General features: G+C 45.1%; 3 protein-coding genes across 5 annotated transcripts; all 3 read right to left on the bottom strand.

Moving 5' to 3' along the window:
- Positions 1,167–2,173, bottom strand: LOC8067805 (basic blue protein). The gene is made up of 2 exons (XM_002443783.2): positions 1,810–2,173; positions 1,167–1,671 (listed from the first exon to the last, which is right to left on the bottom strand). The coding sequence occupies exons 1-2, from the start codon at positions 1,994–1,996 to the stop codon at positions 1,349–1,351; spliced, it is 510 nt and encodes a 169-aa protein (XP_002443828.1). The 5' UTR covers positions 1,997–2,173; the 3' UTR covers positions 1,167–1,348.
- On the bottom strand, positions 4,640–6,332 carry LOC8067804 (basic blue protein). Of its 2 annotated transcripts, none has more exons than XM_021465525.1 (2): positions 5,992–6,332; positions 4,640–5,468 (listed from the first exon to the last, which is right to left on the bottom strand). In XM_021465525.1, exons 1-2 carry the CDS (start codon positions 6,176–6,178, stop codon positions 5,047–5,049), a joined length of 609 nt encoding a protein of 202 aa, XP_021321200.1. In that variant the 5' UTR covers positions 6,179–6,332; the 3' UTR covers positions 4,640–5,046. The 2 variants fall into 2 exon arrangements, with proteins under 2 accessions (XP_021321200.1, XP_002443827.1); XM_002443782.2 differs by having other exon boundaries at positions 4,648–5,440.
- On the bottom strand, positions 9,117–12,698 carry LOC8067803. 2 transcript variants are annotated; one of them, XM_021464438.1, is made up of 4 exons: positions 11,616–12,698; positions 9,816–10,355; positions 9,609–9,719; positions 9,117–9,486 (listed from the first exon to the last, which is right to left on the bottom strand). In XM_021464438.1, exons 1-3 carry the CDS (start codon positions 12,483–12,485, stop codon positions 9,612–9,614), a joined length of 1,518 nt encoding a protein of 505 aa, XP_021320113.1. In that variant the 5' UTR covers positions 12,486–12,698; the 3' UTR covers positions 9,117–9,486; positions 9,609–9,611. The 2 variants fall into 2 exon arrangements, with proteins under 2 accessions (XP_021320113.1, XP_002443826.1); XM_002443781.2 differs by having other exon boundaries at positions 9,117–9,458; positions 11,616–12,696.

Below are 17,577 nucleotides of genomic sequence, written 5' to 3'. Positions count from 1 at the left end.
AGCTGTTCAGGAGCCAAACTAAACACGGGGGCTTGTTCAGTTGGGTGAAATCCAACCAGGAATCCTTCTACCTGATCAAAACTAGTATAAATTAATGAAGTATTTCTGATAGGAATGGATCCAAGTGTTGGTTCCTGCCAAACCAACAAGCCCTTAGTGGTTGCAGCTCACTGATCAGAGGTCACTATGCTATTATTGTACAAACAGCAAGTAGCCGAGGAGGGTGCAGCTTCAAATCAAAGCAGTTATTGTGGATGATAATGGCTGTGACAGTGATTTGTGCTTCTTGGTACCGAATTGTCAAAAAAGGGTAGCTGACATGTCAATTCAAAATCTGCCACTCTGCCTGTTATTAGTCCATATACAAGATACACGGAGATCATCACTGCACGGTACTCCATCTGAAGTTACTTTCACTAAGAGATCACGGCATAGATATAGATAATACACATAACCATCTCGAACAAGAAATCCTTGTCATGCAAACAAATGCACCTCAGATCTTTTGGTTAAAACCAAAACAGTGAGAAAAAGGCTGGTTGTTGCAAGATCGACGAGGTATAGCATGCATAAATGGTATCTGTTTGGAGTTTGGTCAGTGTTTTTCCACAACGGCCTCGAAATTTGTTTGGTACAGGTAGAGCACGCGACCAAACACAAACTGTAGTGTTGAACCATGTCACATGATGATATGATGGCCATATGATTGCGAATTTGCAAAGGGTGTGTACCGATGGCGATGAAGAACATTCATCATGCATGCATGGTGATTGTCTGAGGATTGATGAGCTGCTGCTGCTTCTCGCCGTATCGTCAACGGCAATGGCTGTTGTCGGGTCATTTCAAGTCTGGTTGCGCGCTCGCCCTCCAGCAATTCCAGATAAGATCAGACCATACATGATATGCTTCAAACTCCACACAAGTCAAACGCAGTACGGACACACAACAGTCTCTGACTTTATAAGCTAGTGATCTGTAGATGTCATGCAAACAATTACAATAATGCGTGCGAACTGATCTCAGCTAGTTGGGTTTCTTTTGGTGTAACCTGTGCCTAGCGGGTTCAAGTCATCGACTTGACACGGGTGTTTGTATTTTTCTAAATTTATTTTAGGATTTAACGGCGCTATGTTTTTAGTGACAGACGGCGTGCCCCTCGACAACAATGCGACTATGGTGATTTCGTCAATCTTGAGATTTACCGATCTAACTCGGTTCTTAGAGGTGCTCATAGGGTACAGTAAATAAATATATACAATAAAGTATATAGTGGTAAAAAACTTGCCAGGAAATTAAGCGATTCAGAAATTAAATCAAAGCCGAAGAGCGTACGCGTACGCCTGGCCGGCTACCAGAAGGTCGCCGCCAAGACGGCTACAAGGAGGCCGGAGCCAAGCCCAGCGGCGGCGGCGGGCGAGGCCGCGGTGGTGGAGGAAGACGACGCCGCGGGGCCTGACGCGGCACCCCCATCGACGACGTCGACGCGGATCTTCATGCCGTTGCCGCAGTGGCCCGTGAAGCCGCAGAGGAAGTAGCGCGTGCCGACGGCGGCGAGCGGCACGACGTCGTTGCCGGTGCGGAAGGCGGAGATGTTGTTGGCGCTGGAGCAGGCGTCGTAGCCGGCCTCCGTCACCTCCACCACGTCGTGCAGCTCCGGCGAGTACGTGAACGCTGCTAGACAACACATACGGATCGTCATGCATGCATCAGTCGACGGCGACGGCGACGGAGACGACGATCGACGATCGAGAGAGAGAGATTGAAAGAGAAATAACGGATCGATCGGATCGGAGCTCGATTATCACGCACTGATCCTGTCGCCGGGGTGGAAGGTCTTGGTCTTCACCCACTCTGCGTAGTCGGTCTGCAGATCCCACAGACCGTCCGGCGCGCCGACTGTGTATGTCGCCGCCGCCGCTGCCTCCATCAACACGGCGGCCACCACCACCGCCACCGCCATGGCCACAGCAGTCAGGGCTCTCATCATCATCACCATGTATCCGCGTATATAACAACTACTGTGCTCTCTTGTTTGTCTCTCTTGGAGCTAATTAACTAGCTAGTGATATATATATAGATCGGCTAGCTCTTGCAGTACGTAAATGACGATGGATAGTGTAACAGCTCGCATGATTGACGACGGATCCATATATGCTTCCTCTTCTTTTTTTTTTTTTTTTGGAAAGGGTGCTCTCCGCGTTTCCCACGCAGCGATGGCCAAACAGACTGCACGGCGGCCCGAAACGCATAAGCTCCTTATTAGAGCATCTCTCTAGAAGTTTACTCTTTAAATCATCATTTGGAGAGCTATATATATATCTACATAAAAATCGCTTCATCATGTTTTCACTCTCAAACAACTTTTCAATATCTTGTTTATATAGTCTAAAGAGTTATTTTCGTTATCTATCTTTGGTTAGGAAGAAATACGGAATAGAGAATGACTATATTTTAATAACCACTTAGAGAAGCTGTTGGAGAATATTTTTCTATTAGAATCTCTAATACTAGTAGTAGTTAGAAAAAATATAGTCTTTTGAAATTGCTCTTAGACATAAGCCGGCTCGATACGGTTGGCACAAATAGCTTAAGAGCATCTCCAAGAGACTTTGCAAATGAATTTTGCATTTGGTGTTGTTTGCAAAGTCTCAAACTCATTTGCAAAGTCTAAAAATAGTCCAACTCCAAGGGACTTTGCATTTAGACTTGGCAAACCCAAAGTGTGGACTCTACCCCGAATTTTTTTTCACCGATCGTGCTCGCGCGTTTTTTCCCTTCGCGCCATTTTGACGTACGTCGTGTGTGCCAGTTGCCGCCCAGGCCAGGTTGCCGCCAGTTGCCGCCCAGCCCAGGTCTTCGCGCCAATCGTCGCCCAGCCCAGGCCGCGTTCGTCGTTCGCGTCAGTTCGGCTCCGTCCACCTCCGTCCTCCTCCGAGGGAAGGTCCCCGCGAGGAAAGGTCCACCTCCGTCCCGCGTCGTGGCCGTGTACGTCTTCGTTCGTGGACGCGCGCGAGTCTTCGTGGTCGCGTCGCTGCCAATTCGGTGCATCGTTGTGAAGACACATGGACGACACAGATGGCATCCAGGTTACCAAAGAACAGCCTCGTTGCACGGCGCGCGACACTTTCGCGGCGGAGGGATCCTTCGTGAGGAAGCTGGAGGGCGGGCTCGCACCGCAACTGGAGGGACGGCGGGCGCGCGCGACAGCTGGAGGGCGGGCGCGCGCGGCAGGGAGGGCGGACGGGCGTAGAGAAATCGCGCGGGGTGGGAGGGGGGACGGAGTCCGACGTGGAAGGCCGAAATTGTAGATGCAAAGTGGTGGGAAGGTTTCCATATATGCAAAGCCTCAACCTCTATTTGCAAAGTTAACTAAATTGCAAACCTTATTTGTAAAACCATTGGAGGGGTATTTTCTACTCTTTTTTGCAAATAGGGCAATGCAAAGTTTGTTTGCAAAGCCCTTGGAGATGCTCTAACGGGTTGTGATATGCCGCCTATATTAGGCTCAACATGAGATACACACTAGGGGTGAGGTTAACCGTGTCGTGTTGATCCGTTGAGCCCAGCTGCACGATGGATCGTGTCGGCCCAATTAATCCAAAACATGTAAAGGAATTTAAGGAAAAACATTAAAAAATCACAAGACTACAAATCTTTCACATGTTGATAAACCCATAACAAAATACATATTTATATCACGAATAAGTTGGATACAATCACAAATCCAAGATCAGGGAGAGGAGATGAGAGAAGAGAGGAAACCGAGGAGAGTGGATGTCGCTTCGTGTGTGATATGGCAGGGCAACGCGCTACCGCACAGCAGGCAGCTGGCCACGCTGCCACCTGCATTAGAGGGAGCTGGCGTGCAGTGGCGACCTAGGACGGTGGTTGCTGAGGAACATATGGGAAGAAATGGGAAAAATTCATAGAGAAGTTATCCTTTTTTTTTGAGCAAAAGAAAATAGGTTCTTGACACAGGTTGCCGATTAAATGGGCACCAACACTGCAAGTCAAGGTTACGGCCCAAACACGACCCTAGTCATGTCGGGTCGTGCCGGCACAGTCCACTAGAAATTATGGCTATGCCATACGCGTTTCATAAAAACCAAGTAAGAATAGAACAAAAATCTGAGAGGATCATTCATTAATTCATCTAACCTGCTTCGTAAGCTAAAAAAAAAAATCTAACATGCTTCGTGTCTTGTTCTTCTTCACATGTAAATCCTTGTACCTCCTATACTCTACAACAGAGATGCAGAAGTCATTTTTATGGGCAATGACTAGAGTTTGCATAGGATGGGCTCTTAATGGGCCACATCTTACTGATACTAGGCCCAAACACGGCACTATCCCATTAGAACCTATGCCCGTGTTGTGCTTAGGCTCTGTTTGGCACCAACTCAGCTTCACTAGTAAAGTTATTTTTTATAAAAGAGTTTTATGAACAACTCTCTAAGTAAAGCTGAGCTGTTTTTAAAAAGTTGTTTGGCAAAACAGTTTCATCAACAATTTTATGCATGGATAAAAGAAAGAAATAGGAAAAGAGCTAGAATAAGCTACTTTTTTTTTCAGCTTCATCCCAATACATATCTTTGTGAAAGGAGAAGAAAAATAACTTCACCCATAAAACTGTTTTGTAAAAGAGTCTTTAGAAAAAAAACCAACAACTCATAACAGCTCATTAAGCTGTTGTACCTAAGCACCCTGCCCCATGCTGCTCATTGGACCCGGCCCATCTGGCCATTCATAATGCATTGACGCGCTGCTGTCCTTTGCTTGTTGAGAGCAAGTTTTATAATACAGTCAGCTGTTGGCTGTAAGATTTTTTTACAGCCTTCTTGCAGCCTACTCATATAATGGTTAGCTCGTCACCATTAATACATGGCCCACTTGTCTGTCTCATAGATTTTTTTGGTTTTTGTGTCTGAGCCGCTGTAAGCTTACAGGCCGCTTTTACTCTCTCTCCTCTTCTCTCTCCTCCACCTCAGATTTAGCTGGCTTATAGCCTACTATAATACTTGCTCTGAGAGGAGATTAAAAAAAACACTAGCATGCGCGAAAATAACAAAGTGTACATGGAGCAAACGCACAACCACGCACGCGTGGTGAAGCTAGCTGACGACGACGGCGGCGGGTTGCAGCAGCAGCAGCGAGGCGGCGACGGTTGTCATGATGGCGAAACCAGCGGCGGCAGCCCTGCTGGCCGAGCTCGACGCCGGCGCGGACGAGGCTTTGGCGGCGACGACGTCGACGCGGATCTTCATGCCGTTGCCGCAGTGTCCCGTGAGGCCGCAGAGGAAGTAGCGCGTGCCGACGGCGGTGAGCGTCACGACGTCGTTGCCGGAGCGGAAGGCGGAGATGTTGTTGGCGCTGGAGCAGGCGTCGTAGCCCGCCTTGATCACCTCCACCACGTCGTGCAGCTCCGGCGAGTACGTGAACGCTGCCAGGACACAGGACCATTGTATAATCTGTATTGAGATATATATTTGCATACTTTTTAATTGAGATCTATATTGAAATATGTGTTTATATACTCCCTCCGTCCCCAAATACTGCTATTTCTAGCAAATTTCAGACAGATTAGTATGGCAAACAAAAGACCATTCTACCCTCAATTAATTTAGGTTCCACCATTTAATCATACGCGTTAAGCCATGGTTCTCTGGTTCCAATGAGCTGCATTTAATGCCAACTAAACAGACTCAAACAATTATCATGCGCCAAAGTACTACTCCCTAGAAGAAATTAAATAGGCTGGTGGACCACGGAAGTTCCGAGGAGAATTAAATGGGCTGGTGGACTGAGTATGCTAGTAGAAATAGCAGTATTTGTGGACAAAATTTTCTCCTAGAAATAGTAGTATTTAGGGACGGAGGGAATATTTTTTAATATAAATTCAGTGATGAAAGAAGTGGGAGCATATGCTCTTTAGAATAAAAAAAACTTTCATGCGTGCTCACACAGAGACAGAGGTGAGAGGTGATCACTAACTGATGCTGTCGCCGGGGTGAAAGGTCTTGCTCTTCACCCAGTCGGCGTAGTCGGTCTGCATGTCCCACAGCCCGGCGGGCGCGCCCACCGTGTACGTCGCCGCCGCGGCCACCTCCACCACCACCACGACGGCGGCCACCACGAGCAGTACCGCCGCCGCCATAGCCATAGGAACTCGAACAACCATATATATACACGTAAGACTACTGAGGCAAATTAATGAGAGGCTGGGTCAGCTAGAGAGGGTCGAAGTATACTGGAGTAGTGGGATCATCTATATATATGCCTGCACGTATATACCCAGCTGCTGCGCAGCCAGAAAACTCGTTCACATATATACGTGTGTGATTGCACTACTAGTTCCTCCTCGATCTATATATATATATATATATATGTATGCATGGTTTGGTTTATTTGTTGCAGGGTCGCCGATGTTTTAATTTGGGGCGTTTGGTGCGAGTTTAATGCTGTGTTTTGTTGCTATATGCCTTGCTGATGAGTGATGACCGACCCATGCATGCATGGATTATTGGTGACAAGGATATACACGCGACCGTTGCGTGACAATAGGATCAACGACACAAGAAAAAGGTAGACAATTAATCAAGGATGATGGTTGCAGCTAGCTGCACGCACGAACAGTGTACGTACCCGCCAGTGGATGGATGCATGGGTCGTTTTCGGTCCACACGGTCAATCATGATATATATACAGAGCGCTGCATGCGGCCGATCGATGAATTCAAGGGATCGCGTTCAGACCTGCTTGCCAGGGATAGGGATGAAAATGGTACGATCGATCACATTCAAGACCGAATTCATTTAGAGTGGTTTAGATTTGTTCATATCGAATCTAAATATTCAGCATCTGATATCGTATCTGTATCATATATTTATAATGTGAACATCCAATCATATCTTATTCGACAGGATTAACATTATCTATATTCAAATTCGAATCTGACCAGAAACATAAAAATAAATATGATATCGATTATATACATCCATATTCGATTCGTTTTCATCCTAATGATCGAGTTGGTTGTTCCACTTCCACATAACGTACACTCTGCGTTTCAACCCTTTCACACTGCGTCCGTCCGTGGACGCTTCACTCTCTGTTTACAGAGAGCCATGCTCTTGCCCAGAAAGAACAAGAAAAAAGTTGGGTAGCTTTCCCTACGAAAGAAAGAAAAAAAATTCTTTTCACCCCGTCAGCTTTTGCAGTTCGATTTACCTCCTAATACACAAAACTATTTTTTTTCTTACCTCTTTCAACCTTTAAAACCGTTTGTTTTTTCAATCTGGACGGTTTTGACAATGATTTTACTTACGTGGAGCCATGTCAGAGGGGATAATCGGACGAGTAAATCAGATTAGGGCTTTCTTTAGTTCCCAAAATTTTTCAATATTCTTTATCATATCGAAGCTTTGAACGAATGCATAGAGCATTAAACATAGATAAAAAAATAACTAATTGCACAGTTTATCTGTAATTTACGAGACGAATCTTTTGAGCTTACTTAGTCTATGGTTGAACAATAATTGTCAAATACAAATAAAAATGCTACACTAGACAAACCCAAAAAAATTTGCGAACTAAACAAGGCCTAGGAAATATTTTAAAAAGATACTTAACATTTTATTAAAAATAGCTTTTGCAAACAACTAAATAATTTTAATGGAAAAATAGTGCAATTAAAAATCTTAAAACTTGGTTTAATGTTAGAAAATTCGTAGGAATTTTGTTTTAGCTTGAAAAATTATGAAACAAGTTTCATTTTTTTGTGTTTCCAATTCATGCCCTATCTTGTGGTGCCTAGCTTGAAATTGTTTAAATGTATATGGACTCATTTTCCTACTTATTATTTGCTAGTAGAAACTCTTGTTATCTATCATAATTAGTCGATGTTATTTGTAACTTCATGACAGATGTGTTACTTGTACAAACATCATGAATCGTGTGTTACCATGTGGATTTCCCTGCAGCACTATGCTCCATAATTCATATAACGACGCTCCACCGATGTTTCTACGCTAATTCAGACGATCAACATTGGCTAATCATAATAGATAATATATGAGAGCTTCTGCTAGCAAATAAGCAACAAAATAAGTCCATCAAGATTCAAACAATATCGAGCTAAGCACCATAAGATGGACCATGTTTTTTTAAAAAAATAAACTCTTCTATAATTTTCCAAGCTAAAACAATATTTATATGAATTTTCTAAGATCAAACCTGATTTTAGGATTTTTAATTGCATTATTTTTTCATTTAAAATTATTTAAAAAATTATTATTGTGAATTTTTGGATATTTTTTAAAAAACTATCTCTAGTCTGATTTACCCCTTTGACGTGGTGCTTACATCAGCAAAAACCCCATAAAACCACCTAGGGTGAAAACACAAACGGTTTTAATAGTTGATGAGGCGTAAAAAAAAAACAGGTTTACATATGAGATGGGTATTGTCTATCAGCTTTAGGGCCCAGCCCAACCAGGCCTGGCCCCAGATCGGCTCTCTCTTCTCGTTGCGGCCTGCCTGAAAAAAGGAAACAATCTCTTGCCCTGCCTGAGTTGGCCCTCCTCCCTCTCCCCCCTCGGCCGGCCCAGCACCGGCCCGCAGCCACCCGTCTTGTTTCTGGCCCAGATTGTTTTCGAACCGTTTTCTGCTTGTGTTTGGTGTTTCATTCTTTGTTTGTTTTCGAACAGTAATCTCCTGCTGGTTTAACCATGGGTGGGGCCTAAAATACAATCATTTCGCTAATGTACATTTCAATACTTACATATCAGTGTTTTGGCAGCCTTGTGTATACGACTTACTGAATTATTCAGGTTTGTCTTTTGTTTTCCAGAGCAAATTGTCTCTGTTAAGATTATGTATGACAATATAAGGGCCTTAGACTTGATGCTAATTTTTTCCCTTAACTTGAGAACTTTTATGGGACAAACTTTATCATCTGTCATTCCTCGAGAACATGAACTTTGCAAGAGATGCCATGAATTGGGTATCACAGATGGTGAGAAATGAAATGTGATTTTTGGATATCACAAATGCTGAGGATTGAAATGTGATTTCTTTTTCATTTGCGAGGTTTACCTAAACTTTCCATTAAAACAACGGAGATTTGAATAAGCTGTATAAAATGGAAGGAACTTTATCTTGTAAATACGACTACTTGATGTTATTACATGTCAGACTATGGAACACTCAAATCCTGATGCCCCAGCTCTGTTTTTTTTTCTGAAAGGAAATAAAAAATAAAAAAATGCTAAACTGATCCGTGTCCGTCTATACCCCATCTGTATCTGCATTTTGTTAACTGATCTGTGTCTGTCTATACTGCCTCTGTATCTGCATTTTCTCTGTCTCCTGTGTGGCTATACTATGAATGTATGGTGTTCATCCATGATGATCCACAGTGCATGGCTTGGTGTCAGGGCAGAGTTGATGTGAATGATGGCCTGCTCCAACGATAGCAGTAATAAGGAACTGAATATATATATATATATATATCAATGCAAAATGACTGAATTGCACGTACACATGTTTTAGCAACATTGCAGCTGAGCAAACATTCAAATCAAAACGACAGTAGTGGGGTAGATGATCACCTGCTATGAATGCATCGCGATGAGCTCATCATCTTCACATTTTCTGATGTTAATGTCTATGTTATTATCAGATGAAGAAGGTGCAATGTCACAACAATGGCGTCTTAAGGCCTGAAAATGCAGAACAGTCAGAAAGGGTTTTAAGATGTTATCCTAGGCAATGCAGTTTAAGCAACCATTGATGCCAAAACCTATCCCCACTCATACCTTCCCAGGAGCCAGCTGCAGTCGTTCTGATGTGACCTTTATCAGACGCAGATTCTTCAGTGGGATCAAGTCAGGCGGGCATTTCCTAGGTGGCTGTCTATTGTAAGTGGATTCTGTCTTAGTCTTGCCTTCCCCTGAAGTAATGCTTTTCAGGAAGAAAAGAGCTCCTCTTTTGCACTCATCTCTAGGGTAATGTTTGGTGTCAAACATATACACATCTGTAACATTGCGACCCCTCTTCCATGGTACAAAGGTTTTTTGAACAGCAAGGAGGTCAGGGAGCAGCACATTGCCTTTGAACACCTGGACTGAATAGCCCCAAGAGACTGATACTGTAAGAGAATTTTTTTGGTCGTAGCACACTGTTTGTTGCAGAATCCTGGCTGGATCAGTATCAGCTGCTTGGAAGAAATGTTGCATTGCTCTGGTCCGATCCATACCAGGGTAAAGAGGATACACATGATCGAGATGGTGCAGTGAAACTAAAGGGGAAAGAGGATGTGCTCTTAGGAGCCCAGAAATATCGCCATGAAGATCGATCTGGTCAAAACAAATGCAACAAAAAAATAATAGATGTAAGTCCAAAGCTAAACTTTACTGGCATATTTTCAAGTAGACTAAACATTATTTTGTACATAAAAATAAAAGTATTCATAGTGGCAGTACTCTTTAGGTTTTGCTAATTGCCAAGAGCAGAGTATAAAGTAGCACAAGCAAATATGAAATGGACACCACAGCCATGACAACTGCTGTATAAAAATTGCAACGCCATACGCTTCAGCAACAAGCACGAGTATTGACCAATGGTTTAGTATAAATTATCTGAAAGGGATGTGTGCCAGCGTGGTCCTAAGTAGCTATGTCGACCATGATAACTATTTTCAAAGTGCCCTCACATCAACATCCGTTGATGTACTATGCTACCAATACAGATCACCTTTGAATAGATTCAGCACTACAAACTACCAAGTGGCAGCGGTTAACCAGTAGGCATCACGATGTGTGGTTCTTCATTTCTTGAGAGAGTACCAAAGGATAAGCTTTTATCCAATGATCAACAAGAAAAAAGCAGAGAAGTTCATCAAGCGACAGTTCCATTTTTCAGAGACCTCCAGACCGGTAGCCTAAAGTTTGTCTTTTGGCAGCATGCTTCCTACTTGCAGTGGCCACACAACCAAATGATAGCAATATCTAATACAAGTCAATTATAAATCTCGGCCCCAAGATATCATCAGAAATTTAAATATTAACAGCAACAAGATGCCTTGTCAAAATAATCTGAACCCCTACGTATTACAGACATCCGAGGAGGAAGAACAGTTATGCCACGGATACTTTAATGGCGCCTCCATCAGGTAGTTGTTTCCATGTCTCTGCGACAATAAACTACTCGATGGAGGAATGATTGTCACTACGAGGCTATGTTACACGGATACTCCAAGGGGGGTGACGTATCCGTATCCGATACTCGTCGGATACGCGGATACGGATACTCGGATACACCATTTTAGTGGATTTTCTTTTGAGAAAGTGTGTATCCGCGTATCCGATACGTATTGTATCCGATACTCGTACCCGTACTCGCGTAACGTAGCTACGAGGTACTAGGTTACCCAATTTGTTCAGACAATTCCCGAGACAGCCCCCTAACTCCTGACCCAATTTAACCCAAAGACCACCAAGAAAAAAAAAAACATCTTTATGGTAACTGCTGATATAAAATGTAATCGAACATTCCATGATCACAGTCAGAGCAACAGCATATGGGAGACTGGGAGAGTACTGAGAAGAAGCAGGCACCTGGTGGAAGCCTGGCTCGTGGGTGAGCTCGACGCCGAGCTCGGCGAGGCAGGCATAGATCCTGGCGTCGCTGCCGTAGAGGTGCGGGTACCTGAGGACGCAGGAGTCGACCACGCGCGCGAGGCGGCGCGCGAGTGGCCAGCTGACGGCGATGCCGCCGCCGCCGTAAGCCATGGCGAAGCCGTGCCACGCGTTCTGCGCCGCGGACTCGGAGCGCGCGCCGAGGTACCAGGGCTCGCGGTGGTCGTACCTGCGCAGCGTGTGGACCAGGTTCGGGAGCACGAAGGCGGTGTCGTCGTCGGCGAGCACGAGCCACCGCACATCCTCCTCCTCCCGCTCCTGCTTGAGCGCGGAGACGAGCTCCCCGGCGATGCGCGCGACGCGGACGGCCGAGGGGAGGCCGCGCGGGTGCGTGTAGGGGAAGCGTGACGCGTCGGCGGAGACGCGGAGGGCGAGTCCGGGAGGGAGGTCGCGCGCGTCCGCGTCCGCGTGCGGCGCCGGCGCGTCGAGGAAGAGGAAGGCGCGCGCGGGGGCGCGCAGCCAGAGGCGGAGCAGGGGGAGCCGGAGCGGCAGCGTGCGCTTGGAGGAGGCGATTCCGAACACCACGTGGCGCAGGGACGTCGGCTCCGATGATGATTCCTCCGGCTTCGGCGCCGGGGGCGGCGGTACGTTGGAGGTGAGTGGAGGGGAACTCGGCTCCTCCTCCGCGCGGTGTGAGTGCGACGCCGCCGCGTCGGCGTGCGTCCGGAGGAGCGGTGGGGGCAGGGGAGCCGGGCGGTGGAGGAGCTGGAAGACGATGAGGATGGAGAGCAGGGGCAGCACGAGGAGGAGCGCGCGGAGGGGGATGCCGTGGGACGACGGGGTCGCCATGGGCGGCGCCGCGGCGGGGAAAGTGTCCGGCGCCGAGCCGTCGAGCCGAGGTGGCGGCGTGCGGGCGTGGTGGTGGTTTGGGTGGGAAGTGGAGGCGCATGAAAAGCAAAAACCAACCGTCCGTCCGCAACGGAAGGAATCCGGTGCGGACTGCCGAGTCAAATTTCAAATTCAAGTCAATTTTGTTGGGAGGGGCCGCTATCTATATGGACGGTTTATATTGAAGTAATATATAAAGCAAACATGTTTGATCCATATGGTTGACTTAGAGTAACTCTAAAGGACTATTTATATTCTTTTCTAATTTATAAAAATAAAGATTTTGGTGAGAAAATACCCTTTAATAACCTTTTTATTGGATTTCTATTCCACATTTTTCGCTAGCTAAAGATGGAGATAGCACAGCTCTATAGAGTATGTATAAGATATAGAAAAAGTGTTGGAGAGCGTCTTTTACTTAAATGATGATTTACATAGTATATATTAAAAGATGCTCTTAGAGTATCAGCTCTTTCTTTGGACAAAAGTTGTTTTCTATATTTTTTTAGTTTCCAACGATTTCTTTATATCTTATGTGCACTTTAGATTTTTCACCTTCCAACAACTTCTTTGTGGTCCTATTTGCATACAAGGACTAATTGCTAGCTAGCCAAAATAGCTCTAGTATATCCAAACTGTTGGACTAATATATATAGCCTAACTTTTTTATTGTTGGCCAACTAGCTAACTAACCATACCTAATTTGGGCTAATTTTTAGCCCCAACTAGTAACTAGTCATGCATATCACATAGACTGTATATGCACTTTGTAGCAGTGGCGAATCCAGCTCGAGAAATGACCTAGGGCGGACTTATACTATAAAATTTTGGTAAACCAAATGGCAATATAAGCTAACAAATTCCATAAGTTGCTTTGGCAACATAATAATTTGACCAATATTAAAGTTTTCAGCATATATTTTCCACATCGAAATTAGAGAAGTTTGTTCCTTAAATTAAGAGAAGCCATACATACTAATACTAATAGTTCTAAACTGACTTCACCAAATCATTCGATGATTCATCCTTAATCAAATTTTAAACAATTAATTATGTGAAAAGGGCAAATGAAAAATAAAGATACCTGCAGCCCGACGCAGGTTCTTAGGTTCCGCAAGTTTGTGAATTAGCGAGAGAGACGACCAGAAAATCAGAACTCGAGAATAGCGAAAAACGTGACAAAGATCGATTGTATTCTTATTGCGTTTTGTGGGCTGTAATTTTCTATATGGGCTGAACCACACATGATGGTCCAAGACGTCTAAGTTGTCTTCAACCTCCGTCGGATATTCTGGGAGCCTCTTTTTATTTGCACTAATGTCTAAAATTTTCATAGAATGTCAGATTAGCCCCAAGAGGACCTAGGGTGGCCGCCCTGGCTCGCCCTAGTGGTGGATCCGCCTATGCTTTGTAGAGTACCTCTGCTCTCCACTTTGGCTAGGAGATCTTTGCTCTCCATCTTTGACTAGCAAGAAATCAGAATGGAGGATAATTATATTTAGGTATCTAATTGAAGAAGCTAATGGAATAAATCTCTCTCTCTCTCTCTCTCAATAGAGAAGGATGTAAAAAGACTTTATAAAATGCCCTAAGGATCCAAACAAACAATTATGCCAAAAATTATGTAATGTGTGGCAAGTGGCAAGCATGACAATGTAGCTTCCATACATGTTGGTCAATATAATTCTTTTGATATACGTATTAAAAAAAGTAATACAATTTTATAAGGCTTCAACTATCGCCCCAGCAATAAAGCCGATATTTGGAGTGATTGGAGTCGCCGAGCTACATTGTCCCAGCATAATACTATTAGCTATATTTAGATAGTGCATGTTCATGAAGAAGAAACAGAGGATACGACATGTTGGAAAGGGGTAGTTTTAGACAAAAAGGTATAGTACATTTTTCAACCTCCAGTTTGCAAACTAGTTTGTTTTTTTTCTCAACCTCACAGTTAACAAAAAAGAAAAAGATGGGTAGAGAAGGAAAAAGAAAAAGAAGGGCAAGTACAGAGTCCTTGATCACCAACACGGGTATGGGAAACAAAAAGAGGGAATGGATAGTGGGATAGCGTGAGAGGTGGCATGAGACATGGAAATGAAACGTGACACGCATTGCATGCTGGGTAGCTTGTCTCTTGAGTTATTGTATGTATAGTGTGATCCATTGTTTTGACGTTATCAAAGGTAGGTGATGTTTTTTTTTTTTAAAAAAAAAGAGAGGATGGATTTGTTGTGTTATTCTTATTAGAAAAAAAATAGAATATTCGAAAGACAAAAAGGAGAGAAACGAGAGGAGTGGTGGAGGCAAGAAGAGTAAGGCCTTGTTTATGTTCACCCTGAAAACCAAAAAGTTTTCAAGATTTCCCGTCACACCAAATCTTGTGACACATGCATGAAATATTAAATATAGACGAAAACAAAAACTAATTACACAGTTTAGCTGTAAATCACGAGACGAATCTTTTAATTCTAGTTAGTCTATAATTGGATAATATTTGTCAGAAACAAACGAAAGTGCCGAAAACTTTTTACTTTTCGGAACTAAACAAGGCCTAAGGAAAAAAAAACCACGACCCCACCGGTGAAGATCCGCACTGGTTGACGACACTGGAAACCTCGGCCTGCCATCCATCCACCTGTTTTCCTTTGCTCCACTCCACCCCACAGACGGGCACGGCACGACACGACACGGATGGGAAAAAGCAGTCGATCCGGTCCAAAAAAGGAGAAAACGACCCCCCGTCCGTCTTGAGATGCGTCGTGGGTGGGCGCAGTCGCCCGCCCCTCGCGTGCTGCGGCCGGCACGGGTGCTCCTGCTCAGTCCATGGGCGCGCGCTTGGCACCTCCGGTCTCCGGCGGGCGGCCGGCCGGGCCGTACTACGAGCGCTTCCAAGGGGACGTCATGTCAGACAGACAGACAGACAGACGTCACAAAGTCTTCCTCCGGGCCGGTCGCCTTCGGCTCCGGCTGGCTGCGACTGCGAGCGCGACGGCGACGGCGACGGCCGCCATCCAGTCCAGAGCCTTGGCTTTGAGCGCTAGCAGCCTTTCCAACGGACACAGGGCGGGCGGCGGGCGGGAGCGATCGAGCCTGACGCCCTGACCGCGCCCGCAGCCGCAGCCGCATCCGCCGCCGCAGTCGTCGTCAACGTCTCAACGACGACATCCGGGCCGGTCCTCCCTCCACCGCTGAGCCTGAGCGCTGACGCTGATATTGCTCAAGCTCTGCTCCCTATCGTCTTCTCCGGACGGATCCGAGGTTGACATCAGCTACGATCGAGCAGGGCCAAACGTCGTGGCTGCTGGGCACGCACCAACAGGCTAGCAGCAGACATCCGCTATAGTACACGAGGCAACCCCCCATCTCTATTATAGCATAATAATAATGGAGATACAACACAAGATTGTTCACATTGTTATTATTAGCAAAAAAACTAATAAAAGAAAAAAGATACGTACAAAGAAGCTAAAGAAAGATCTGAAACCGAGCACGGACGATGCTGCAGTTCTGTCTTCACAACTCTTTCAGTCTGCCGGCTACCAAACCACTACCACCACCTTTACTCAAACAAAAAAGGACTGAAACGTCAGGCCCTCCTAATGGTTACTTTAGAGATTTTAACAACCCAAAACTCGAGAGCATTATCAAAACCCATCAAACCGACTACTGACTCCATGTGCTAGAAACACAGAATACAATACTTGTGTAAGGCCAGATGCTTCGGTATCAGCACTCCATGTCCAACTCTTGGTTTGGCAAGACAATGTTTTAACATGCTTACATGTACAGTATATACTCAGGTAGCAGCAAAGGAAAGAACCTTATAAACACACCCTGGAATATAGGTATACATTGCTCAACATCACAGCTGGCTCCCCCTTGTATCGCTCTTCCGGGTCCTTCGTTTGGAGATGATCACGCCTTCCAGCAGTGTTCAAGTTCTAGAAGCTCTTGCAGTTGCTGCAAACCATCTGCTGATCTGCCCCCATTTCACCACTACAGCAGCAGCAAATCCGACACCAAAGCCCAGCCCGACAAAGAGAAACATGACGAGAGGACTTGTTTGCCTGCACAGCACTTGGAGTGTGAGGTGAACCACCACAAGGTGATTTAGGCAGTTGCAGTCCACACAACCTTGTATTCCCTCCAAATGAACTGCTGTCAAATGTAGAGAACTGCCGCGATTGTGGTATCTGTCCCACCAAGTGATTGTTCGACAAGTTTAGGGAGCCAAGAAATGTAAGGTTAGTTAGCTCTTCTGGTATCTCTCCTGACAGTTGGTTGCAGGACAGGTCTAGTGACTCCAAATCAGTCATGCTGCCAAGTTGGTATGGAATATTTCCAGTGAAGCCATTGTGTGACAAACTCAGTACACGTAGTGATACAAGGCTTCCAAATGATTCTGGAATGGTGCCCTCCAATCTATTGTTTGACAAGTCAATTGCTGTTACCGTAGTCAACATCCTTGGAAATTGCATATCTCCCCCCTTGTAACTGATCTCAATAGAATATTGATAGAAAAGTTCAGCTGCATATCCAGTGCTTAGAGTAGAGAGAGTTTTCCCTGAACTATTGAACACTGCCATCATGGACTTTAACTGCTTGATCCATTGTGGCCTCAAATTACTAGACAAGTTGTTGGAGGCAAGATCAATAATTTGTAAGCTAGGGAAACATTCACCAGACTTGGTATCCCCAACAATATCACTTATGGTGCCATAGAGTTGGTTTGATCTCAGGACGAGTACAGAAAGCATGGGAAGCCCACTCAACCAAGAAGGGAAAGTATCAACTATTCGGTTGCCTCCAAAATCTAGAATCTCCAGGTTGGAGCAGTTAGAAAGTCCCCTAGGGGTCTGCCCTCAATCTTATTGCCATGTAAATCTATGGTCTGCAAATAACAACTGGTTGTTATATTGGAAGGCAAAATCCCCTCAAAGTGATTCTCCCTCAAATTTTAAACCTTTAGCAGCACATTTTCTATAAGACAGGATGGAATCAGGCCATTAAAGTAGTTATCTGATAGATCAAGGATATCCAGAATTGTGGC

This window comes from Sorghum bicolor, chromosome 7, assembly GCF_000003195.3.
Source record: "Sorghum bicolor cultivar BTx623 chromosome 7, Sorghum_bicolor_NCBIv3, whole genome shotgun sequence".
NCBI classification, from domain to species: Eukaryota; Viridiplantae; Streptophyta; class Magnoliopsida; order Poales; family Poaceae; genus Sorghum; species Sorghum bicolor.
This window is presented reverse-complemented; position numbering and strand designations above follow the sequence as displayed.

What these genes read in the sequence shown, in the direction of transcription:
- LOC8067805 (XM_002443783.2), bottom strand. Translation starts at nt 1,996, where the DNA reads ATGGTGATGATGATGAGAGCCCTGACTGCTGTGGCCATGGCGGTGGCG. An exon ending in CCACCCCGGCGACAGGATCA is followed by an intron (nt 1,672 to 1,809) that starts GTGCGTGATAAT and finishes GTTGTCTAGCAG; the next exon opens with CGTTCACGTACTCGCCGGAG.
- LOC8067804 (XM_021465525.1), bottom strand. Translation starts at nt 6,178, where the DNA reads ATGGTTGTTCGAGTTCCTATGGCTATGGCGGCGGCGGTACTGCTCGTG. An exon ending in TCACCCCGGCGACAGCATCA is followed by an intron (nt 5,469 to 5,991) that starts GTTAGTGATCAC and finishes ATCTCAATACAG; the next exon opens with ATTATACAATGGTCCTGTGT.
- LOC8067803 (XM_021464438.1), bottom strand. Translation starts at nt 12,485, where the DNA reads ATGGCGACCCCGTCGTCCCACGGCATCCCCCTCCGCGCGCTCCTCCTC. An exon ending in ACGAGCCAGGCTTCCACCAG is followed by an intron (nt 10,356 to 11,615) that starts GTGCCTGCTTCT and finishes TGTTTTGACCAG; the next exon opens with ATCGATCTTCATGGCGATAT. An exon ending in TGCAGCTGGCTCCTGGGAAG is followed by an intron (nt 9,720 to 9,815) that starts GTATGAGTGGGG and finishes CTGCATTTTCAG; the next exon opens with GCCTTAAGACGCCATTGTTG.